The sequence below is a fragment of the Ovis aries genome, chromosome 15 (assembly GCF_016772045.2).
Source record: "Ovis aries strain OAR_USU_Benz2616 breed Rambouillet chromosome 15, ARS-UI_Ramb_v3.0, whole genome shotgun sequence".
NCBI lineage: Eukaryota > Metazoa > Chordata > Mammalia > Artiodactyla > Bovidae > Ovis > Ovis aries.
In genome coordinates, this window is record NC_056068.1 from 77,414,373 (window position 1) to 77,441,295 (window position 26,923).

The window sequence follows — 26,923 nt, forward strand, 5'->3', positions numbered from 1 at the left end:
TTCCTCTATCTCTCTTCTCACTCAAAATTACATTGGGTGGGAAAACATTTTGGTATTGACTAATTTCTGATGGTCTCCTTCACATCATTATTTCTAAGGCTGTAGATAATGGGATTTAGCATGGGGATCACTATTGTGTAAAGCACAGTGGCTACTTTGATGAAGAGCCATGAGCTTCTGGAGTTGGGTACACAGTAGAGAAGAAGGATGACCCCATGGAAAATGGTGATGGTGGTCAGGTGGGAGGCACAGGTGGAGAAGGCTTTTCGGAGTCCACCAGCTGAAGGCATCTTGATGATTGTGACAATTATGAAAATATAGGAGGCGAGGATAAGCAGGAGGCTACACACCTCACTGAGAGTAGAAATGATAAAACGTGTCATCTGACTGAAGTGAGAGTCAGAGCAAGAGGCAGAGACGATGGCAGAGTACTCACAGCCAAAGTGATGTATGACATTAGAACCACAGAAGGACAGCTCCAAAAGAGAACAGGTGATTGTCAAGGAACACGATCCACCCCACGTGTAGGTTCCAGCGACTAGGAGGCTGCAGAGCTTAGGAGACATAGCAACTGTGTAGAGCAGGGGTTACAAATAGCTACAAACCAGTCATAGGCCATCACTGCTAACATGAACATGTCTGTAATCACAAATGTGCAACCAAAGAAGAATTGCATCATGCAATCCATGTAGGAGATAGTCCTTCTGTCCACAACCAAGATCTCTAAGAGTTTAGGTGTGGTTATAGAAGAGTAACAAAAATCAAGAAAGGAGAGATGGCTGAGAAAGAAGTACATGGGGGTGTGAAGCTTGGGGTTGATTCTGATGATCACAATCATACCCAGGTTCCCCACCACAGAGATGGTGTAGATGGTGAAGAAGGCCAGGAATAGGGGCACCTGGACCTGCAGGTATTCTGAGAAGCCCAAGAGGATGAAGGTGATTCCAGCACTCTGATTTCTCTCATCCATCACTACGGCTTCTGCCAGAGAAAGCCAGAGAGCTCACCCTAGGCAACCAGACATGACAGAAACAGAGGGTATTTTCCTCCCAGCCTGGACAGGGGACTGGTTTGTAGTGGTGACGTCTGGGATTTCCCAGGAATGTGAATAAGGTGCAGTTGGAGCCCAAATATATGTGTGTCTACAGGTGTGGAGAGTGCAAGTCAGCTTCTGATGTAGGGGCAAGGAGAGGATGGACTGGGAAGAACTGGGTGTCACAGTGACTCAGAAAATGTCCTTGTTTGAATTTTCTCAACCTTCTCAGCTGTCGCCCTTTTCTCCGCATGGATAATTCCTTTCTTTAGCTTCGTTTAATTGAACTTGCTGATTGCACTTGCAAAGTCTTATGTTTGTTCGGGCCATTCTAACTGCTCAAGATGTCCTCTGTTTTTCTCTCACTTTTCCTTAGTGCTCCCCGATCAGAGAGAGGCTTCCCAGGTAGTGCGGTGGTAAAGAATCCTCCTGATGGTGCAGGAGATGCAAGGGACATGAGTTCAATCCCTGGGTCAGGAATATCCCCAGGGGAAAGAATTGGCACCCTACTCCAGTATCCTTGCTGGTGAAAACTGGTGGACGGAGGAGCCTGGCGGGCGACAGTCCATGGAGTCGCAAGTCACACAACTGAGAGATTCAGCACCCACCTCATCAGAGAAGCCTCAGGTTTACCTTCCCTTAATGATTTCACCAACTGGCCAAACCTTGGTGAAAGGTCACATATTGTATCTCCTAGAGAATATGAATGATGTCTTGTTAACAATCTAGACTCTTTAATCAAGTCAGCTTGCCTTCAAATTTAACCTCAGTCACTTATTAATATGTTTCTGACAAGTTAAGCTCTCTGAAACCTTACCTTTAGAATATAATTCTATTATAAGAATTTCTTTTTACTATACAATTATGTATAAAATATAACTTAGTGAATTATTTTCTAAAATGTTTAAGATTTTAATTTCACATGTAATAATTGCCCCCCACTAAATTTAGTGTAGAATTCTGGAGTGGGTAGTCATTCCCTTCTCCAGGGGATCTTCCCAACCCAGGGACTGAACCCAGGTCTCCCACATTACAGGTAGATTCTTTACCAGCTGAGTCACAAGGGAAGACCAGAAACACTGGAGTTCGTAGCCTATTCCTTCTCCAGCAGATCTTCCCCACCCAGGAATCGAACTGGGGTCCCAGGCATTGCAGGCGGATTCTTTCCCAGCTGAGCTATCAGGGAAGCCCAACTTTAATTATTTTCTAAAATATTTAAGACTAATTTCACATGTAATAAATGGCCCCCACCAAATTTAGTTTCTTCTCTTGTATTTCTAATGCTGCTTTTCATGTTTACTTTGAATTTGAAATATATAGCCTCAAAATATTCTACAATGTAGCACCACCTATAATTTTATGAAGTCTGAAATGGTGCAAATAGTGACTAAGAAGTCGAAAAAATGAGTACACAGAGGAAACCTTTTTTTTAATTCTTTTCTAATGTCTCCTTCTTAGCTGCACGTTTCCATTCAAGTCTTGAGCCATCAAGGCACAAGCTTTGTTCTGTCCATTTTTCCCTGTCCTTGTCTGTATCTCTATGATTTCCTTTCCATCCAAGGTGGAGGCTGTGAAAAATGTAATTAGGGCAAGATGAACATATTCTTCAAAATACACTCTCTATTGCTACCTACCACACACCTATTCAGCAGTTGTCTTTATTTAGCCTACTTACAATCATCCTTCAGGACTAATTTTCATTCAGTATTAGTTTAAAATCATGCTCAAATGCTTACCCATATTCAAAATCATCTCCATACAAGTTACCTGCAATCTGAACTCTTCTGTCTGGATTTCTGTGATCTCTAAAAGAACTAAACTACCAGTGCAGCAGACATAAGAGACACGGGTTCTCCTCCTGCATTGGGAAAATCCCCTGGAGGAGTGTACGGCAACCCACTCTGGTGTTCCTGCTTGGAGAATCCCATGGACAGAGGAGCCTGGTGGGCTACAGTCCATAGGGTTGTTTATAAAGAGTCAGAAAGGACTGAAGCGACTTAGCACGCACAGTATCACTGCATTATCTAGACTGCTTGATAGCTACTTCTTTCGTTTCACTCACTGCAGCAATTTTGATTTTGGTGCACAAAATACACACATTTTGGTATATAAAAGCATTATTACCTTTTAATATCAAATCCCAGGCAACATATTTCAGACTAGTTTGGGGTTTAATTCAGAACTCAAGTTTGCTGTACTGCTCCAACTTGCTTTCACCTGCATGATTTTAAACTCAAAAAATTTAATGTAAAAATAAGTTCAATATCTTGTATTCTTCCCCTTAAATGAATTAATTGAATACCATTTCATTGCTACTAGGGTTGCATAGGTGTTTCTCTGCCAAAAATATTGTTAATTTCAGAGTTTCCCACATCAGAATTAAAGTAAATCACTTAATTTAAACAACTCACCAGAAGCCATGTAGTCTTTATAGATTGATTTACTGAAGACTTTTTAAAATAAGAATCTTGAAAAGTATTTAACAAAAACACTTACATTTAATTAAAATTGTTGTAGCTTGTAATAAGAGTATTGTAACCTCTTCCAAAGTATATTTCAGTGAAGTCATCAAGAAAATTACATTTTTTTCTCATTAAAAAATAGAGACACTCCCAAGGGTAAACCGTATACTTGTAAACTAAACTTAGGGATCATGCTGTATATTTATGTCTACCTGAGTGACTTTGGGGATTCACACCCCAGACAATTTTGATTGGGGTGTTTTCCATGAGCTACAAACAAGGCAATTTAAAGAAAATCCCATACTCCTCATTTAGAGTATAATTTATTTGAAATCATTAAATCATATAGGAAGCTTGAGCGTGTTTATCTTATCTTAGAAAAATAACACTAGCAATCACCCTGTTTATATTTATATTTATCATGGAAGACATGAATTCCAAAATTCAGAAAGAGAAAATCACAATTACTGTTCAATAGACCAAGCATAGTGTTGTTTCTGTGTTATGTTTATTTCAGTCTTTCCTCTAAGTTTTCTTATTTGGACATCTACATTTTTGTAAGAAACACATTCAATATCACACTGAATAGAAATATGATATTGTGGCATTTGCAGTTATTATTATATCCCAATGTTTCCACTTTATTAAAACTTGTTGAATATACATTTTTGATAATGCAATTGATAAAACCTATCAATTATGTGGTATATGAATGGTCTATTTCATCATAATAAACTGCTGCAGATTCAGTGGCTTGAAAAACACTCACTTATTAATTCACAATTTTGTACACCCGAAGTTAGGCACAATACACCTGGTCCCTCTATTCAAGTTATCGCAAGGCTGAAATCAAAGTGTCATCAAGTTTCTCATCTAGAAATTGGTTCCCTTCCAAGCTCATTCATGTTGTTGGAATAATGCAGTTCCTTGAGTTGTAGGAATAGGGTCTTGTTTCCTTGACATCTGTTTGGGGTTATTCACAGCTCCTAGAACCCACTCCTGGGTATCTGCTTTGTTTTCTCCGCTCAAGTCACTCTCACACTTCAAATCTCTCTTTCAACACCCTCTTATAATTCATGCATCTCTTTAAAGAGGGATTCAAGCGTTTTTAACAAATCATCAGATTATATGAGACCCACCAGTCAGGAGAGTCTTCTTTCATTATGATCAACTGATTTAAAACTAGTTATAATTTAAAATTATTTGCCAACAGCTCCCAGATTAATGTGTAATTGAATGGCTAGTTGAAGATATGTGTACACCAAATGGTGGGGAATCTTAAGGACTAGTTTAGAGTTCTACTAGTCACTCATAAGGTCAACATTTTTGTACTCTCTCTATTAATACCTCATTCTATTTAAAATAGCACCTACTTGCTTGATCTGTGATTCCATCTTAAGAAGATAAAAAAGCAAACATAGTTTTTAATCTCACAATAAATAGGAGGAAAAGATGAGAATGGTGATCAACAAAATAGAAAATGGACAGTGAAATAGAAATAAGGGATTGAGCAAAACTAAAATTCTGATGTTTAAAATGATATATAAAATCAATCATCTGTTAGATAAATTGATTACAAATAACAGATCATAACACAATTGCTACTCAAGAAAAAAATGGGACTTCATTACAGATGCTGTCAATGTAGAAAAAATAATTAGGGAGTATTCTGTATCATTTTCTTCCAAAAAATGTAACTATCTAGTTGATGTAGAAAAATCATTTGAACCATACAAATAAACTTACCAAAGATGAAATGCAAAATATGAATAGCCTCTATCTCCTTATGAAATTGAATTTTCAGTTAAAAATATTCCTCCAAGGAGAACCTCAGTCCCATACTGCTGCTGCTGCTGCTAAGTCACTTCAGTGGTGTCCGACTCTGTGTGACCTCGTAGACGGCAGCCCACCAGGCTCCCCCGTCCCTGGGATTCTCCAGGCAAGAAGACGGGAGTGGGTTGCCATTTCCTTTTCCAATGCATGAAAGTGAAAAGTGAAAGTGAAGCTGCTCTGTCGTGTCCGACTTATAGCGACCCCAAGGATTGCAGCCTACCAGGCTCCTCCATCCATGGGATTTTCTAGGCAAGAGTACTAGAGTGGGATGCCATTGCCTTCTCCGCAGTCCCATACTATTAAATGGTAAATTCTGTCAAGCATTTAAGTAATAAATAGCACAAAAAAAGTGCATGGATATTTGAATAAACAGAGCAATAAGAGATACATGCAACACTTTTTCTTCATCCCATAAATATAGCTCATACTCAAACTGGAGGCATTGGGATTTGAATTCAGTCAGTCTGGCCCCAGAGTTTGTGCTCTTAGTTAAAAAGTTATGTCATTTGGTTGCAACTGGGCCATAAAGATTCTTAAAGGATAAGTTTATGATCATGGGTTTTATAGTCTCACAACTGGGAAGGTGTTGGTTGAAGGAAGGATTTGATTAGAATTTTGCTCCAGAAGGATGATTCAGACAAGAAGGGGAGGGGGAGCTAGAGGAAGAAATAAAACTGGAAATGTTATTTAAACTTGATAACATGATTGATGCTGTTACTATCTTGCCTATACCTTGTGTGAAACATGTACTTAGGATTGTGTTTATTTGTATGTGACAGCTCTCTAATTCCCAAACACCCATGTACATAAGAATATTCCAAGAGGCTTGTTTAAAATGAACATTCCTGGGTTTCTCTGCCAAATATCCGTGAGTTCAACTGATTTCCCAGGTGCTTCTGACTGAGGTTCTAAGAAACCTCTATGATAGAAACCAAAGATTTCTGGATTGGCTTTTCAGCTACAAATATCTAGGACCCAGAGTTGTGCAAGGACAATGATCGAATTCTTTGGCCTGCTTCCTGACCTTCAGGAGCTCAGGATTTGGTTGAAGAGGCAAAGACAATTCAAACAGTAATGTACAAAATGATTAATTAGTTTAGAATGTGTGAACTCCATAGTTTAAAAACTGATAGCTGAGATTCGGGTTACTGGCAGCCATAAGTATACATACATATACATATACGTATACATATACATATACATATACATATACATATATATATCTAGTCCCCAGTAAAAAAAGTGCATTTCTCAAGGAGGCAAAAATTGTAAATGAAGGTACAAAGTTTATTTTTAGAGACATAGCAAAACAAGTGGGAGAGCACACAGAGAAACTGTTTAGTTAAGATCGAAGCAAGGCAGAGAGGCACGCCAGGAAAGAAAGTGTGTGGCCATCTCTGACAGTGAGGAGGGGCCACCACCAATATTTCAGATCGTTTTCTGAGTTTGGGGTCATCTCTGGTGTTTCATGGGTTTCTCTGGTGGTTCAGAGGCAAAGAATCTATCTGTAGGCAGAGGACACATGTTCTATCCCTGTATCAGGAAGATCCCCTGGAGAAGGAAATGGCAATCCACTCCAGCATTCTTGCCTGGAGAATCCCATGATAGAGGAGCTTGGCAGGCTACTGTCCATGGGATTGCGAAACAGTCAGAGACGACTTAGTAACTAATCAACAACCATCAACACCAACACCAGACAAAGATGTTGTAAACAAACAAACAAAAAACATAGATCAAGATAACTAATGTACCTCATCATAGAAACACTGAATGAAATATTAGAAAATAAAATATCACAGTATATGATAGGAAAATAAACAATGACTCAGATGGAAAGAAAAAAAAAGATTACCTGTATAGCAGCAAACAAGATATACAAGAAAATTCCTTCAACCTGATAAACATCTACAAAAATACCTCTAGCTAATATTATGTCTAGTATAGAAACAGAGAATAGAAAAAAATCCTATATAAAGTAAAATAACTTGATTTTCTCCCAACTCTGTATATAACAGCCAGGAAAATAATGTCCTTAACCACTTTCAATTCACATCTTATTTTAGATTTTTGTTGAATAAGGAAGAAAATTATAATTACTGAAAAGTAGAGAGTAAAACTGTCTTTATTTGCCAGCTAGATTCTGTATACAGAAACTCCTAAGGAATCTACAACGAAAATATGAGAAAGTAATAACAGGATGTCGTAGTGCTGCATAAATGAGTATATATAAAAACATCAAGTGCATCATTGTTTTCTAATGGTGAGCAGTAGAAATGACTATTTAAAAGTGTAATTCCCAAGACTTATTCATGCAAACACGTATGCGTGTGTGTGTTGTCTCTCAGTGGTGTCCGACTCTTTGCAGTCCCAAGGGCTGTAGCCTGCCAGGGTCCTCTGTCCATGGAGTTCTCCAGGCAAGAATACTGAAGTGGGTTACCATTTCCTTCTCCAGAGCATCTTCCTGACCCAGGGATTGAACACAGGTCTCCTGCAAGCATAAGGATTATCAAGAAACTATTGATAGATAAGTTGTAACCCCTGAATACCTTCATTGCACCAAAAGAAAGCCGTTTCTGGTATTCATCATACTGGTCAACAGGTCATATTTTTCACAATGATAACCTGTTTCTGACATTCTATACTCTAACAAGAAAGTGAAAATGTTAGTCACTCAGTCATCTGAGTCTCTGAGACCCCATGAACTGTATTCTGCCAGGCTCTTCTGTCCATGGAATTCTCCAGGCAAGACTACTGGAATAGCTGACCATTCCCTTCTCTGGGGATCTTCCCAACCTAGGGACAGAACCCTGGTCTTGTGCATTGCAGGTAGATTCTTTGCCATATGAGTCACCAGAGAAACTCATACTCTTATCAGGAAGAGGTTAATTTCTATTCAGGACATGGATGCTAGAAATATTTGTCACAGCCATCCAGGAAGTATGAACTTTTCAATTAAAACTCTAGGGAACTTCCTTTGAGTTTGTACATTCTTGAGAGATGTGAATTTAGATATATACATAGTATTAGAGCCAAAGAATTTTAAAATTAATCACAGTAATGTCAATAGCTAATATGAGGATTATTTAAAGTTTCTTGTAGCTAATAACAATTTTATTAAATGTAAGTTGAGAAAAATCAACCTTTCAGAGCAGAATAAGTTTTGTATTTAACCAAATTATTTTTCTAGAACTGTAATTTGCATGAATAATGTATCTTCCCTTTCATTTTCATATGTTGATTTATGGTTATTAATTCATGACTATTAAACCACTTTTCAGTTTCTGGAAAAAATCCAATGTGTTAATATTTTGTCTTGAATATTCATTAACTAACCTCATGAGAAAGATTGATCTATACATTTATTTCTCATAATAGCTTTCTTTGAACTGATTGCTAAAATCTAAGTGAATATAAGGCACTCTTAAGTATCCTCTTAATCTATTCCCTAGAAAGATTTGTGCATGATTGACAATGTTTCTCAAATGTTTGGAGAAATTCACCAACATAAAAAACAGGGCATAGGATTTCTTTGTGAGGAAGATTTTGGAAACAAATTCCATTTCTTTGGGCTCCCCAGTGACTCAGTGGTAAAGAATCCACCGGCAGTACAGAAGATGCAGGGACAGGAGTCTGATCCCAGGTTGGGGGATTGCCCGGAGAAGGGCGTGGCCCCCACTCCAGTCTTCTTGCCAGGAAAATCCCACTGACAGAGAAGCCTGGCGGGCCAAGGTCCGTGGGGTCACAAAAAGCCAGACACAACTGAGCACACACAGACCCCCATTACACTAACAGATAAGACTGTACTTACACTTTCTATTTTTATTGTATAAGACTGAATGCTGTTTTTTCAAGGTGTGTGTTTATTTCATTAAGATTTGTAATTTCTTAATATAGATTCTTCACAATATCTTACTATTTGCCATGCCTGTAGAATTTTATCAATGCCAATTTTTTCCCCTAATCAGTAAAAGAAAGAGATAAAAGTGGATTGTTTTTAACTCAATATGTCAAACTCAAAACATAACATGCCTTTGTCGTCTCTCTCTTCCCTTAGAAACCAAATCAATCATAGTAATGATAATGAGAAATAAATAAAATGGCCAAGCCACATTAGTAAAACCAATGATGGGATTTCCCTGAGGTCCAGGGGTTAAGATTCTTTGCTTCCACTGCAGGGAGCATGGACTTGATCCCTGGTGGAGAAACTAGGATCTCACATGCTGTGCAGCACAGCCAAAAATAAAGGTGAATAAATTAAAACAATGGTAAAATTAAAACCAGCTAATATGATCTCATCATAATCTCAGAAATGTGAAATGATTATGGAGGAGCATAGATGAATGAAGCAGAGAGGGCATGGCTACAGCCAAGAATGCTTTAACCTGCAGAGCTAAAGAACAAGTGATGTAAATTTTAGAGCCCCTAAGAGTCTCAGGCTTTAAAAGAATGAACACAATAAATACTGAAGTTTGTATGAAAATGAAATGGTCAAGGATAAACAGGATCCACTTACACAGAAGAAAAGATGTCAGAAGTTGCTCTAATGGATAGTGAGATTTACTTCAAAGCTACCATAATTAAGAATATTAACCTCCAATTAAAATCAATAAATTTATATTAAAAAAAGAATATGTGGTAATGGCAGGTACTTCAAAGGAATATAAGAAAGGCTTATTAAACTGAGTGAGGTAGATTCATGATTAGGTCCAGTTACTCAGAAGCATCTCTGTTAATCTCATTATAATTTTTTCATACTTCATTATTGACGAAGAGCATTTTTTTTTCCTTTGGATCATGAGTGCAAACCTGAGACATGAACGAGTAATTGTCAGAAGAAGAGAAAATAGAGCAGTTCTTAACTTGGGCTTTATCACTGAGTAATCATCATATCTCCCTAGAAATACATTTAACTTTTTCTCAGTATTCAGTTAAACACCTTTGATTGAACTATATTACACAGGTATTCAAAAAATGAGTGATGCCGACAGAGACTAGCTATTATTTTTAGGATCTTCTTGCTTAAAATCAGGTAATACTTTTTATAAGGCAAACTCAAAACTCCTCATTTTACCTGGTATAAAATAAAGTTTTGAGAAGAGCTAAAAGTTGCATTTTATAAAACTGAATCAGAAGAGTTAGTTATGAGAACCTAAGTGCAAATTTAACCCTAACCCTAAACTAACCCTAACCTTAACCCTGACACTAAACACAGTTATCATCTGTGTTTGCAGCATTGTTACAAACCACAACATAAACTGTAGTGTAAGGAATGAGTCTCTAACTATATATCCCTTTTCATCACTCTGACTTCCATAATGTATTATTTCTCTATTAACCGAGAAGTAATTGTAGCTCATCTGACCATCAAAAAAAATGTAAAATACAACATACAATTTATTTGAAACATAATCATATATTTACTTATAATAAAGATAAACTAGCATCAGAAATATATATGAAAATTATAAGGCATAATATGAACACAAGCATATTTATCTGGCTAATACCCAGGCTGACTTTAATTCAAGTGGTTTTTCAGTCCCACTGGACTTCTGAATTATATTGAGGGAGAAAGCAGTTTCATAGTTATCAAACTCCTGACTGTCTCTTTCACATCTTTATTCCTAAGGCTATAGATAAGAGGGTTCAGCATAGGAATCATGACAGTAAAAAACACAGTGGCTACTTTGACGAGGAGCCATGAGCTTTTGGAGTTGGGTACACAATAAAGGAACAGAACAGTCCCATGGAAAATGGTGATGGCGGTCAGATGGGAGGCACAGGTGGAGAAGGCTTTTCGGAGTCCACCAGCTGAAGGCATCTTAATGATTGTGACAACTATGAAAGCATAGGACATGAGGATAATCAGGAGGCTACATACCTCATTTAGTGTAGAAATGAGGAAACACATCAGTTGACTGAAATGGGTGTCAGAACAGGAAGCAGAGATGATGGCAGAATACTCACAGCCAAAGTGATGTATGACGTTAGAACCGCCGAAGGACAGCTCCAAAAGAGAACATGTGATTGTCCAGGAACACATTCCACCCCACGTGTAAGTCCCAGCCACCAGGAGGCTGCAGAGCTTAGGAGACATAGCAGCTGTGTAGAGCAGGGGGGTTACAAACAGCCAGAAACCGGTCATAGGCCATGACTGCTAGCATGGACATCTCCATAATCACAAATGCACAGCCAAAGAAAAACTGTGCCATGCATCCTTTGAAAGAGATAACTCTGTCTTCCACAACCAAGATACCCAGGAGTTTGGGTGTAAATACGCTGGAAGAGCAAATATCCAAAAAGGAAAGATGGCTGAGAAAAAAATACATGGGTGTGTGGAGTTTGGGACTGGTCCTTATGACCACAATTATGCCAAGGTTCCCCACCAGAGTGACTGTGTAAATGGTCAAGAACACCAAGAAAAGGGGTGCCTGGAGGCATGGGTATTCTGAGAAGCCCAAGAGGATGAACATGGTCACAGAGCTCTGATTTCCTTCATTCAGTACCATGGCTCTTGATTTAAAAAACACAAAGAAGAATTAAAATTGAGCAGTGGAACATGAGAAGGTGGAGTGAAAGAAACTGAAGACAGCTCCACCTAAGCTAGTGAAAGCAGTGTGGTCAGTGTGTACACAGGAATGCTCTGAAGCGTCAAGCTGAAGTCTTTACAACTTGAGTGAATTTTATTATGGGAAATTAGCTTTATCCTTTAGAACTTTTGTTTCTTTACCTGGAAAATAAGAAAATAATAGTATTTATCAATAGTAGTAGTATAAGTAAATGATTCCTATATGAATGTGATGCTTAGAGCATTAAATATCCCCAAGATAGAATATGATTCTATGAAAACACAGGCTACCTAGAAGGAAATCAGGAAAAAAAAAAAGAACTAAACAAATCATTGGTTGGATTATGGCAGTCACATGATAAGAGCAGAATTAACCTGGGAAAGATTAAACACTTTTAATACATAAAGAAAAACATAGTAGTAAATTTCTGTTGGGTTAAAGATATAACCGCACAAGCACGACTGTCCTGGGACTAAAAAGTAGAATTTAGCCTGTAGATTGCTGTTTTCAGCTCCTATAGGTTTCCTCTGCCAAAACCCTTCTGGATTCCATGTCCCTCAGATCAGAGTGAAAGGATGATCCTAGGTTGAACCAACTCACCAGACACCAGATATCCTCGGTGTATCTTTATGATGGATTCCTTGCTAACACTAATATGCTGCATCCATGTTTTGTATCAAAATTGAAATTTTGACTTAAATGTTTCCAGTGCTTTCATCAGAAAGCTGAGGATTCCTGCAAAATATAGTTAATAAAGATAGCAAGAAATATCATCTGTCATTTTTGCAATAGTCAAGAAATTTAAGGAGGATTAACACACCCTTGAGTAATAGTTAGACCTAGAAATTATACTCCACGATGGTATTTTAATTTGTTTTATATCTAACCACCTAACCCTGGGGACTCAAACCCTGAAGAATTCTTACAGAGTTTATTGTCATGAGCTACAAACAGAATAACCAAAGGAAACTTCCTCCTCTGTAATTTACAGCATGATTTCTTTTGTCGATGATCTATTGCTGATGTTTTTGAAAATAATTCACCTCTACACAGAGGCTGTGTTCATGCTTGCTAAGCCGCTTCAGTTGTGTTGGACTCTTTGCGACCCCATGGACTGTAGCCTGCCAGGCTCCTCTGGCCATGGGATTCTCCAGGCAATAATACTGGAGTGGGTTGCCATGCCCTCCTCCAGGGAATCTTCCTAACCCAGGAATTAAACCCCTCTTAAAGGCTACCCACTCCAGTATTCTGGCCTGGAGAATTCCATGGACTGTATAATCCATGAGTCAGACACAACTGAGCGACTTTCACTTCACTTCACTTATCTCTCATGTCTCCTGCATTGACAGGAGAGTTCTTTGCCAGTAGCGCCACTTGGGAAGACCATACAGAGCCTACACTTCTTAAAATCATGAAAAATTATATTAACATATTTTCCAATGACCCTAACCCAAATTATGGCTGATAAGATATGCTTTTTAGTCTTATATATCTCCACATATATTGATATGAAAACACAGTTAACAATACACTATACAAAATCCACAGCATTATACTACACATATTTTTGCATTTAGCCAGTTAGGCTTATTATCTGTCATGCCCTGAATATGAGTGCCATCAGCCAAGGGTTGGTAGAGTGGAGATTTATTAGGTGTCATGATACTGGCTTAGACTGCAAGGAGGCCCAACCAGTCCATCCTAAAGGAAATCAGTACTGAATTTTCATTGGAAGGACTGATGCTGAAGCTGAAACTCCAATACTTTGGCCACTTGATGTAAAGACCTGACTCACTGGAAAAGACCCTGATGCTGGGAAAGCTTGAAGGCGGGAGGAGAAGGGGACCGCAGAGGGTGAGATGGTTGGGCGGCATCACCGACTCAATGGACATGAGTTTGAGTGAACTCCGGGAGCTGGTGATGGACAGGGAGGCCTGGCGTGCTGCAATCCATGGGGTCGCAGAGAGTTGGACACGACTGAGCGCCTGAACTGGCTGACTGATGATCCTGGTGATAGATCCAGCGATGTTTTTGTACTACAGTCCTAGAGGTCATAGCACTAATACTTTAAACTCATCCATGTGATCCCTGCACCTACTCCTTTATGTTACATACCAAAAGGAAAGAAGGCCGTGTAAACTATTGACCCAATAAGATGTTACTACCTAGTTTCTTTGAAAGAGGAAAGTGCAACCACTCCATTACTCTTGCCTGGAAAATTCCATGACAGCGGAGGCTGGTGGGCTACAGTCCAGAGGGTCTCAAAAGTCAGACACAACCGAACATACACACACTTTCACACATACATACACACGCAGTTTCCTGCGTGGGAAATCTTGATATACACATATGTAGGGGCATTGGAAAACAAAGATTACACAAGTTATTCAAAGTGATTGACAATTCTAGTGCAGCTAATTTTTGGAAGATTTAGCCAAGCAGGTAACCTACAACTCAGCAGCTAATTGAAGTTCACTTTTACACGTGTAAGCTATTTTTAGTATGTGATGGCTAAGAAATAAAGAAAATGTCTGCTTACCTGTTTGAACATCTGTTGACAGCCACATCAAAGCAGTTGGCCTCATATTTCAGCTGAACGTTTGTCAGGGCAGGGATTGAATCACCAAATATACTTGTAATTCCAACCAAAGGAGCCTTTTAAAAGAGAATCACTTGAAATAGAAGGTTGTCGGTTTTTTACTTTTTTGCTATTTTATAGATAGATTTCTTAGTGTGCTTTTTATTAGTAGGTCAAATATAAATGATAAAAATAGCTGAAGTCCATGCAGACCGAAGATAATCAGTGCAACAAGTTCTACTTCTAATTTTATTAATTCTATAAAGTATTACGCTGAAATTCTAAATTCCTTTCTTCCAAATTTTGTTCAGAATTGAATGCTAGTTTCAGTTAAAGCAAGCACTGTGTATATGATACTAACTTGTTTCTTTTTAAAAATATTTATTTCTTTATTTTTGGTTCATGGGCTCCAGAGCCCAGGCTCGGTAGTCATGGTGCACAGGATTAGCTGCCCCATGACATTTGAAATCTTCCCAGACAAGGGATCGAAAAGTGTTTTTATCCTCCAATATGGAGTTTAATTAAAGCTTTAAGACCTTAATTCCATAAACTTTGACAGTGCTTCTAAATAAAGAAGCCCAGATTGTGAATGTTCCCACAGAGAGGTTGGGGATTGCATTATGTAAATATGTTTTTAAAAATGAATATCTTAATTATTAATGATATGGAATCTTTTGTGTTAAGAAACAGAATTATTTCAAACTGAGATGAAAAGATTTGTAGAAGAGGTAAAGCAGCAGTTAGAACTGGACGTGGAACAACAGACTGGCTCCAAATAGGAAAAGGAGTACGTCAAGGCTATATATTGTCACCCTGCTTATTTAACTTACATGCAGAGTACATCATGAGAAACGCTAGGCTGGAAGAAGCACAAGCTGGAATCAAGATTGCCAGGAGAAATATCAATAACCTCAGATATGCAGATGACACCACCCTTATGGCAGAAAGTGAAGAGGAACTAAAGAGCCTCTTGATGAAAGTGAAAGACGAAAGTGAAAAAGTTGGTTTAAAGCTCAACATTCAGAAAACGAAGATCATGGCATCTGGTCCCATCACTTCATGGGAAATAGATGGGGAAAGAGTGGAAATAGTGGCTGACTTTATTTGGGGGGGGGTCCAAAATCACTACAGATGGTGATTGCAGAAATGAAATTAAAAGATGCTTACTCCTTGGAAGGAAAGTTATGACAAACCTAGACAGCATGTTCAAAAGCAGAGACATTACTTTGCCGACTAAGGTCTGTCTAGTCAAGGCTATGGTTTTTCCAGTGGTCAAGTATGGATGTGAGAGTTGGACTATAAATAAAGCTGAGTGCAGAAGAATTGATGCTTTTGAAGTGTGGTGTTGGAGAAGACTCTTGAGAGTCCCTTGGACTGCAAGGAGATCCAACCAGTCCATTCTGAAGGAGATCAGTCCTGGGTGTTCATTCCCTCCAGGGAATCTTCCCAGCCCAGGGATCAAACCTGTCTCTCTGCATTGGCAGTTGGATTGTTTACCACCAGCACCACCTGGGAAGTTCAATACTGGGATTGTTATGGTATAATTGTAATGTAGTGAGAGAAATAATAATTTGCTTTAAAGAATACTACATTTTTCTGCATTGCCACTGTGCATAATATTTTTGTGTTTTGCCTATTTATTTTTCATTAAGCTTTTGTCAAGCATATTAAGAGTGCTCTTCACATGTTGAAATACTTGAATAATGACCAAGGTATTTCCTGATCAATACAATCACAAGTCAAACTATAGTGTTAAGATAGATTGAATGGATAAGAAAGAAAAACAAAAGACATTTTAAGCAGAGAAGACAGTCTGAACCAAGGTAGGAGTTTGAATGTTCAACTTTTCTTCAGTTAGAAGTAGAGTTTAGGCAGGGCAAACTTTGGGAGAGGGTGAGGGACAGAGAAGCCTGGCCTGCTGCAGGACACGGGGTTGCGGAGAGTCTTCCCTGACTGTGAGACTGAACAACAACAAAAAGCATGAGATACGATCAGAGGACCAGAGAATCTCAACTGTGGAAAGAATGCAGCTGGGATTAGTACCGACTGCTGAATAGAGCTGAAATAGAGTTCCATGCCCACAGGACAAGTATGTAGTAATGAAGAGGTTGTGGTTGTAAAACGGTGTCGACAATGAGAATGACACTGACTCAGTTTCAATATTATAATCATGGCATTCGATGCGGTTGCATTAGTAGTTGATGTAAACAGGAAGAAGTAACTCCCGTTTTCATTTTGATTCAGAAACGAACATTATGTTCTTGACAACATCTCACTGCCGACGAGTCACTAGCAATAATTACATAGGCACCTGCAGTGTGAAGCAATAAACGGTGAGGTGTAATATGGGAGCTAGAGCATCTGATAAACCAATCCAGGGCCTGAAGACATCTGGAACACAGAAGAAGAAGGAGACTCTTAACACTGTCTTCAAATATTTCAAGGCTAAAATATGAAAGAAAAACTGGCCCTTTTTTCTGTGTCCTGAGCAGAGAAATGTAATTTTAAATGAATTAACTTTTAAAAGCCACAGGAAGCTAATTTCAGAACAACAACAATAAAAGGATTTTCTTTTTTCTCCAGCGTCAATAAACAGAATAGTGTGAATGACTCAGAGTCTCTGGGTTGCCCAGTTTCACTAAAAGTATATAAGAAGGGGCTCTAGAGATACAAACTTTCAAAAGGAGGGGGAGACTCTTCAGGAAGAATGCAGAGACGATATTAAACTCCACAATGTCTCTCTACATTTCCCATACTCTGTGACTGGTCCTCACATTGGCCTAGAGCTTTCACTAAGATCACTTTTTGCTTGGTATTCTCAAAATGCTGTTTTTAAATTTTCTGTATAATTCTCAAAATCCATAATTTATACATCTGTAACAGGTTGATTTAACTACTCCATCTGATAAAATATCTATTACTATAATTAAGTAGCACATTCTAACCACCTTAACACATAAGGATTCAGTTCAATACAAACTTTATTAATCTTTGTCTTTAACTGAGGAGGGCTTCCCTGGTGACTCAGATAGTTAAAAATCCTCGTGCAATGCAGGAGACCCAGGTTCAATCCCTGGGTTGGGAAGATCTTCTGGAGGAAGGAATGGCAGCTCACTCCAGTATTTCTGCCTGGAGAATTCCCATGGACAGAGTGTAAGGCTCGGAGAACCGCACTCTGAAAAGGACACTCAGGGACAGCCTCTAGTGGACTGACAAACTTTATTATCCAGTTGTGTAGTTTTATAATTTTCAGGGAATAGAGCATAAGGCTGACTTGCACATAGCCATACCAGACAAGCATTCAAGCATTCAAACATAAAATACAGTTCCTAACAAAGCTTTGGCGAAACTCTAAAGGGAGTCTTATCATGAAACAACAGTCCTTGCTCTCAGAAACAGGTGGTCAGAAGGAAGCCTTCAAACGGCTCAAGGCCGGGCGTATTGACCCTTCATCATGCGTTCCCAGCCCTGGGCACTCAGTGAACGCTCATAACCCTTTGTTATGCTCGGCCCAGCTTCCAGCCTTCGTCATGAGTGCAGCAAATACATTTTCAGTGTTTGCCTAAAGCCTTCCAGCTCCTCCAGGTTTCCTTCCTTTTTTTCTCAGGAGCAAGAACTGCCGCAGCCATGGTGACTCTCACTTTTTGGGCGGCGGTGGCTCGAGCGCATAATGTTCGGAATCCTATAAGAACAATAACTAACAAACAGATCGGCGCATCGTATGGGGTACCCAAGGTTTCGGATTTAGAAAGGAAGTACTAGCGGATAGTGTATTATAGAAGTCAGTGTTATATAACACGGGAATGCTGCTGAAGGTAGACGTGATTTGTATTTGTTGATCTATCTGAGCTTGTTGGGCCCAGAGATCATGAGAATCCTTTTCCAAGCAGTAATGAAATCATGATTTTGAATAGAATTATATAATGCCATTCCAGAAACTGTACCAACAGTTACAATTGAAATAATACCCACTATGGTAGCTATAATCCAGCCAATAAAACGTTAGCTTCTTTTCAGGGATTCTCTCAGAACAAAAGACAACAACATGGAATCTGACCAAGGTTCAGAAATCTTAACTGGAACCCACAAATCAGTCCTTTGCCAGACTGAAAAAACACTGTCTTTAGTAACAGTAATTGGCACATTAAGATTTAAACAAGTATACAAACGACAGTACAGGACAGAATTGAGCCATTACTCCAAAATTGCCCAATAGCAAAAAGATAGGGCGCATTTATGCAAGCATGAACATAACCGGTATAATTATACTCAATAGTATAATTATGTGGAATGGAAACATGTGCATAAGCATACGAGTCACTAAACCGGGACAAGCAAGCAGGAATTTTCCAAAGATGCCAGTGTTCGGGCCCCAGGACTGTACTGATTATCCGGGGTCTGGGAGGTGAAAGACTTCCATTGTACCAGTTCAAAAGTTCATTGCGTTGATGCTAGAGTCCTGTTTGTGTTCTGTTAAAATGTGGTGCTGAAACATTATACCATTGGCAGGTGTTATTATTTTCTTGTGATTCTGAGCAATTCACAAAGAGTCCATGAGGCCCCCAATCAACAAAGTCATGTTGGCGTGAACAGAAACTTTTTTAAACCTTCCTCTGCAGGTGGACCAGTCCATCCCTGGCACAGATGATTTTTTTCTCTCAGGATACGTTGTCATAAGGAGGCTCAGAAGGCATCTGTTGCAATTTCTGTTTTAGTGCTGTGATCGGTCAGGGGGTGTGGAGCAAGGTCTATCGGTCTTCTGACTCTTTTGAGTGGGACCCACTGCTCGGTTCCATCATCTAAAATGACAAGATAATATCCCTTGCCTAGGAACTTAAGTGTTCCTGGCCACCATTGATTAAGACATTTAACCCAAACAGCAGTTTGTTCAGGCATACACGAGGGTGAATCAGAAAAATGTCGCTCTGTTCATGTTTCCTGACTGTGTAGAGACAAATTAAAATAATTGATTGAGGCAAATTAAAATAATTGATTGTTAGAAGGGCTATAGGCAAAATGGCTTTAGGTCCATAGGGGCCCCTTAGTTTATTCCCCCTGTTTTGTTTATTAAGAATGAGCTTGAGTGTATGGTGGGCCTGTTCAATGATGGCTTGACCTTGAGGGTCGTACGGGATGCCAGTAAGATGGCAAATACCCCATTGATGCATGAAATCACGAAAAGCATTGGCTGTAAAAGCAGGACCATTGTCAGTTTTGATGGACGCAGGGATCCCCATCACTGAAAAGCATTGCAGAAGAGCTGTGACGGCAGCTTTAGTAGTCTCTGCGGCAGAAGGAACTGCCCAAATGAAGCCGGAAAAGGTGTCTATGACTACAAATAACAATTTAAAAGGGGGCAGTTTGTAATGTGTAAAATCAGCTTGCCATAATTCATTTGCTTGTAAGCCTCTAGGATTAGTCCCTTGGGGACTAGTGGTCAAATGAAAGGGGGTACATGTGGCACAATTCCGAACAATTTTTCTAGCCGTTTGTAATGGTATCTTATATTGAACATGTAGTGCATTAGCGTTAGTATGGAAGAGCTGATGTTCCTGTTCGGGGGAAGAAAATATAGGGAAGATGAGGCGATCAGCCAAATCATCGCCTAAATTGAGGGGTCCTGGTAAATGGGAATGAGCACGAATGTGAGTAATAAAGAAGGGATGGAGTCTAGCTCTTATTTCTTGCTGAATCAATAAGTACAAATGTATAAGATCATTTTCATTGGATATAAAATGAGCTGTTACAAAAGATGGGAAAAGATGTGCCATGTAGCAAGAATCAGTTAAAACATTCAATGGGGTTTCTATTAGAGTAATAAACAATATAATGCAAATAATTCTGTTTTTTGAACAGACTGATAAGGACTTTTATTTTTTTTTTTCTGTAGGTTGGGACCTATTATGATTGCCCATCTTGCCTTATTTCCATCTATAAAATAATTAGGTGCATTCATGAGAGGGTGTTCAGAAACAATATTGTTGATGATAAAAGAAGTATTTTGTAAGAAATTCCATAATTTTCCTTAGGTGGGTTGGCCAATCTGAAAGGTAGTGGACACCTGGAGAGCATTATCAATTTCTGTTTTTGTCAAAGGTAGGTAAATCTGAGTAGGGTCATATCCAGCTATAGTGCACAAGCGAGAGCGTGCAAGAAAAATGATTTTCCCTATTAAGTCTACATAGGAAACAATGCGTTTAGTCCGTTTGGAATGGAGGAGATATACACATTCAATAGGGTGATTATCCTCCACTATAATGACAATAGGAGATATTTTAGTACCAAAGACATATATCTGAAAAGGGGAATTGTAATTAATACGGTAAACAAATGTTTGTTGAATTTTCTGTTCTATCAATTGTAATTTTTTCTTAGCATCGGGTAAGTTGTCGGGGACTATTTAAATCAGAGGAACCTTCTAATAATTTGAATATGTTTTGTAAAGCATATGTGGGAATTCCCAAGGTAGGTCGTAGCCAATTAATATCCCCAAGAAGTTTCTGGAAATCATTAAGTGTTTGTAAATCATCCCTTCTAATAGAAAGCTTCTGTGGCTATACAGTGGAGCAGTCCATAAGATATCCAAGGTATTTAAAAGGCGAATGGTGTTGCAATTTATCTTCTGCTATTAGTAGCTCATGATTAGTTTAGCTTTGACCTCGTTACCTAATAAACTTAATTGAGATTCTGAGGGAGAAGCCAATAAACTGTCATCCATGTAACAAATGAGATATGCCTCAGGGAATTGCAATCTGACGGGCTGCAAAATTTTATCAACAACGAATTGACAGACCATAGGGGAGTTCATCATACCTTTGGGCAGGACCTTCCATTGATACCGTTGAGCAGGGGCTTGATTATTAATAGAAGGTATTGAGAAGGCAAAACGTTGCCTGTCATCCAGATGTAAAGGTATAGTGAAAAAGCAATCTTGTAAATCAATAATCATAATAGCCCAGTCCTTAGGGACCATAGCAGGGCTTGGGAGTCCTGGTAGTAATGCTCCCATAGGAATCATTATAGTGTTAACATTTTTTAAATCTGTTAGCATTTTCAATTTACCTGATTTTTTTAAAATGACAAAAACTGGTGAATTTCATGGTGATTGAGTAGTTTTTATTTTATTTTGCTGTAGTAGTTCAGCCACCAAAGTATGCAAAGTGGACAGTTTTGTTTTGATAGAGGCCATTGAGCTGTCCAGATAAGTTTATTAGACTTTTATTTTAACTTTAGTGGCTTTATTTCAGTGACCCCTAAGAAAAAGTTTCATTTAATTGTATAGTCGCTTGAACTTGTTGTAGAAAGTCTCTTCCCCACAAATTTAATGGTAATGGGGCAATGTACGGTTTAATGTAAGCAATTAATTGATTAGGGCCCAGGGCTTGTAAGTAAGATGAACTAACATAAGTTTGAGTTGCATCTGCAGTTCTTATTCCCACCAACTGGTGTGAGGTTAAAATTGTAGGCCGGTCCGAAGGCCAGTCTTTTGTTCTTAGGATGGAAACATTTGCCCCAGTGTCTAACATTCTTTCAAAAGTTCTTTCTCTGATTTTTAATTTTAACATGGGCCTATTGATTTCTTTTATAACAGTAGAAAGGGCTGCAGTAACGTTGGTACTCCTAAAGCCACCTGTTCTGGCGTCTGTTTTTCTATTAAGTGGGGGCACATAAGGTAATAGCAATAACTGAGCAAATCTGTCACCCTTTTGTAAATACAAGTTGTGAGTCACATGTAACATTATTGCAATTTTATCCGTGTAATCTTTATCAATGATCTCAGTATGTACAATTATCTTGCGCATGGTGTTGTTGTTTTGTTCCAATAGGAGGCCTATAGTAGTTTTTGGTATAGGGCCAAAATATCCAATTAAGATTTTCATAGGATTATTTACTGTTATGCCCAGTGTCCGAGTCCCCAAAACTGAGAGAATAAGACATCCACAGCAATGTAAAAGCATAAAGGGGTTTATTGCTAGCTCGAGCTAGGGCTCAAGTCTCATCCAGCACAATGGAGTCTTGATGAGAGCCGGGAGCTCTGAATCACATCTACTTTTATACAGACGGTTCTTTGTTCCTGTAACAGCATAGCTGATTGGTTAAACCGTATGTTCGCATGGGACTTTTAAACCTCGCATCCCTATCCGGATTGGCTCAGGTCTGGCGCAGGCGGGGGGCTACGGGGATTTTTTCTGATTGGTCGAGCTACACTGCCTGCGGGAGTTCCCAGTGCCTCAGCTTTCTTAGAGACTAAACCTCAGGCCTAGCCTGCCCCTTAGAGCCTGTCCTGGCTTCAGTTTGGTCCTAACATTTACCATTAATAATTTCATATCTCGGGGAGTAGAAATGTCTATACATGTGTTACGTCTGGTAGCCTCTGTTTAGTAATATTTGGTTGTCCTCCTTGTTTAATGAGGCTAGAGGAGAGCCCCTGTTCTAGTTTCCTGAAGGAGGTGTCTGAATGGGTAAAGCATTACCTTGTTTATCAAATTTAGAGAGACATTCAGTCAGCCAATGCTTCCCCTTTTTACATCTTGGGCAGAGCCCGGGGGGCTTAGTTTTAATAGCCCCTCCTTTGTCAGGAGAACGACCTGTTTGCCGAGGCAAGTGACACTGCTTCCGCATGTGTCCCGGCTCGCCGCAGTTAAAACATTTAACTTTAGACTTTTGGGAAACATTTAAGGTTTCTAAAGCAGCTATTTCAGCTTTATGTTGAATCGTCCCCACATTCCTGCAGGCTTTCAAGTATTCCATAACTCCTCCTTGCCCCCTAATGGGTCTGATAATAGCTTGACAATCTTCATTAGCATTATCAGAAGCTCATTGTTTCAAAATGATTTCTCGCAAAGATGCATCCTCAAGACTGTGATCAATGGCCTCCTTCAATTTATCAATAAATTGAGTATATTTTTCAGTTGGTCCCTGCAATATTTTTACAAAAGATCCATTAGAGGTGAACTGTCGATTTTAGCCCATGCTCTGATAGCTACTTCCTTAATTCAGTATAACATGGGCGGCTGCACAAATTGTAATTGTGCAGCAGTTTTAGCCATAGCTCTGGTGCCGGTGAAAATTTTAAAATTTAGTCCAGTAGGTTTTCCCCTGCTTTGCTGTCCTTGCAAGATTAATTTGGCTTTATCTGTGAACCCACATTTGCCATTGTAGTAGCTGTTGTGGAGTCATAATCATTTTAGCAACTGTAAAAAAATCTGTATGAAGCCACTGATCTGCCTAGCCCCTAAGAAATTTCATACAGTAGGGTGAGGTAGGTCCATAGAACATACATGCCTTTTTGAATTGCATGAGCAAACCAAAATCAGGTGACTGCCATTGATTATGTCCAGGCTGAGGATTATTAAATTGGACTGGAAAAGCCCACGCACAAAGAGGCATGTCCCGAGGAGGAATGCTAGGAAATAGGGGAGCAGTAGCAGCAGCAGACAGCGTTGCAGCGGGCGGAAAGTCCAGTGTTAGAGGCTTGTTAATATGAGCTCGCGAAAAGCAAGGTAAAGGTGGATCAGGGGCCTCTAGCAAAGTTGATTGTTTGACTGCTTTCAGCATCTGTGGTTCTTGTTTGTCCGTAATCTGCTCTAGCATGACATTTTTCTGATTTAAAACCTCTGATAGATCTTTCTCTTCTAATTCACATTCATGCAGAGATCGAACAGTTTCAAACTCTAAATCTCCTCCTGAGCCATCTAATTGTTCCATAACAGCCTGTAAAAGAGATCAAGTTACCCACAATTGTGGGGGAATTTTTACCCCCTGTCTATAAGCTTTTAAAACATTATTCTTTACTCTGGTCCAAGTTTGTAATTCCAAGGTTCCTTCCTCCGAAAACCATGGATTATATTCAACCACTGTCTGGTAACAGCTAGTTAACTGCTCTTTAGGCAGATTAACCCCATATTGTCTCAAGAAATGATGCATGAGATGAACAAAAGGAATTTTACTTGTCTGATGTCCCATCCTGCTTACCTCGCTTCTGCAGGAGTGCGGCCCTTTTCAAAATCAGTCTGCTGCTTCGAGCCCCACGTTGGGCCCCAGTTGTAAGGCTCGGAGAACTGCACTCTGAAAAGGACACTCAGGGACAGCCTCTAGTGGACTGACAAACTTTATTATCCAATTGTGTAGTTTTATAATTTTCAGGGAATAGAGCATAAGGCTGACTTGCACATAGCCATTCCAGATAAACATTAAAGCATTCAAGCATAAAATACACTTCCTACCGCCCAAGCCATAACATAGCTTTGGCAAAACTCTAAAGGGAGTCTTATCATAAAACAACAGTCCTTGCTCTCAGAAACAGGTGGTCAGAAGGAAGCCTTCGAATGCCTCAAGGCCAGGTGTATTGACCCTTCGTCATCCGTTCCCAGCCTTGGGCACTCAGTGAACGCTCATAACCCTTTGTTATGCTCGGCCCAGCTTCCAACCTTCGTCATGAGTGGAGCAAATACATTTTCAGTATTTGCTTAAAGCCTTCCAGCTCCTCCACAACAGAGGAGCTTGGTGGGCTCTAGTCCATGGGGTCGCAAAGAGCTGGACACCACTGAGTGACTGAGCACAGCACATAACTGAGGGGATCATCCCTATAAGTGTATGTAGGTGAAGCAGACTTTAAAAAAGTAAGAAATTCAATTCAAAGTAGCCTCCTAAATTCAGTATTACATGTAAATACGTAGTTTTAGATAGATCCCTGGTGGCTCAGATGGTGAAGATTTGACCTGCAATGCAGGAGACCTGGCTTCTATCCCTGGATTAGGAAAATTCCCCTGGAGAAGGGAATGGCTACTCACTCCAGTATTCTTGTCTGGAGAATTCCATGAATGGAGGAGCTTGGTGGGCTATAGTGCATGGAGTCGCAAAGAGTCAGACATGACAGAGCAACTAACAATTGCCCTCCCTCCCCACCCCCGCAGGTGTTTATGTGCAGATACTCCTGAGAATGGCAGATGAAGTGCAGGCCATCACGGGCACCCTGGGGTCCACGGTCACTCAGTGCGCACACAGGCAGTTTTATTTATCTTTCTTTGATCTGGTCTGGGCCTCCAGCCTGGCACATATTTCAGAAAAGGTTAAAGAATTAAAGTAAATCTGATCATCTCAGTCCAGTATTATTTCTTATTACACGAGATTATTTTTTCCCCTTAAGTTTACATACAGTTTAAATACTAGTTTGACATAATGGGAAGGAAATGTTGATTTTATTTTCCCCCAACATTCCCAGTTTGACCCTAGATTATCTATTTTTGGTCTCATTCTCAGCAAAATTACATAGTAATTGGGTAGAATTTTTTCATAGTATTGAAGAGTATAAAGTGCTAATTGCTCAGTCATGGTTGACTCTTTGCAACCCTGTGGACTGTAGCCCACTAGGCTTCTCTGCACCTGGAATTCTCCTGGCAAGAATACTGGGGTGGGTTGTCATTCCCTTCTCCAGGGTATCTTCCTGATCCAGGAATCGAACCCAGAATCTCTCACATTATAGACGGATCCTTTACCTTCTGAACCACAAGTAGCATAAAATCCCTCTGCAAATTAGTAGCAAAGAGTATGAATTTGTCTTTCCCTAACAAATGATGCAAATAGCATATCCACCAGATGGCAGAGTGACACTGTAATTTAAATCAAGGCACAAATAATGTGCATTGATTGCTTTAGGGAAAGTAGCAGAAACTGATAGAAAGCAAGATGTTCGTGGTTTAAATATAACTTTGAAAACATTTTATTCTGTGAAGGAAAACTGTGACCTGTCGTGTCGACCAACAGAGGATGCTGAGGCCGCCAAACCATCAGCTCGGCTCCTGCACCCCCACCTCCCGCTCAGGCTGGTGAGCCCTGAGGAACTCTGGATTGAAACAGAGCTGCTCCCTGAGGGAACACAGGATAGAAAAGAACAGGGTCCTGGCCCTAAGTAGTCAAGGTGCAGCTCAGGGGATGATTTCAAGGAGCCCAGACTGTTCCCTCTTCCCAAGGGCAGAAAAGCCCTAAATTTATTAACGTGAGCTATCTGGTTTTCTTTAATTTACAGTAATCTGATGGTCTGACTACCTGGTTTTTGTTGCAAAATGCATATACATTCTGATTCCTCCCTTCCCTTTTCAGAGCAGTTTCTCTGAATTAACTGAGCCGTTGTCTTCCAGGTTTGTGTGTGGGTGGGCGCTCAGTCCACATGTGACCCCATGGACTGCAGCCCACGTGTGACCCCACGGACTGTAGCCCCCCAGGCTCCTCTGTCCATGGGATTCTCCAGGCAAGAGTATTGGGGTGGGTAGCCATTTCCTCCTCCAGGGGCTCCTCCTGACCTAGGGGTTGAACCTGGGTCTCCTACATTACAGGTGAGTTATTTATTATCTGAGCCACCAGGGAAGCCCCTTATTTTCTAGGTTTAAGTCCATAGAATAAAAATAATTCTGGTTTTAGGCTGGGTTTTTTTTTTTTTTTTTGTCAG

At 39.6% G+C, this 26,923-nt stretch overlaps 1 protein-coding gene, 1 long non-coding RNA gene and 1 pseudogene across 2 annotated transcripts; all 3 read right to left on the minus strand.

Annotated features, from left to right (window-relative positions):
- Positions 1 to 27: 27 nt before the first annotated feature.
- On the minus strand, positions 28 to 3,454 carry LOC101121328 (olfactory receptor 1165-like; annotated as a pseudogene).
- Positions 3,455 to 10,395: 6,941 nt separating this feature from the next.
- On the minus strand, positions 10,396 to 12,051 carry LOC101121077 (olfactory receptor 1165-like). Its single transcript, XM_060400184.1, is given in 2 exon segments — positions 10,396 to 11,446; positions 11,448 to 12,051. Coding segments are annotated over 2 exon segments (951 nt in total). The 5' UTR covers positions 11,838 to 12,051; the 3' UTR covers positions 10,396 to 10,885.
- A 5,626-nt stretch (positions 12,052 to 17,677) lies between these two features.
- LOC121816724 (uncharacterized) lies at positions 17,678 to 24,540 on the minus strand. The gene is made up of 2 exons (XR_006056434.2): positions 24,451 to 24,540; positions 17,678 to 19,274 (listed from the first exon to the last, which is right to left on the minus strand). It is a non-coding gene; the product is annotated as an uncharacterized LOC121816724 (long non-coding RNA).
- Between the last annotated feature and the right edge of the window lie 2,383 nt (positions 24,541 to 26,923).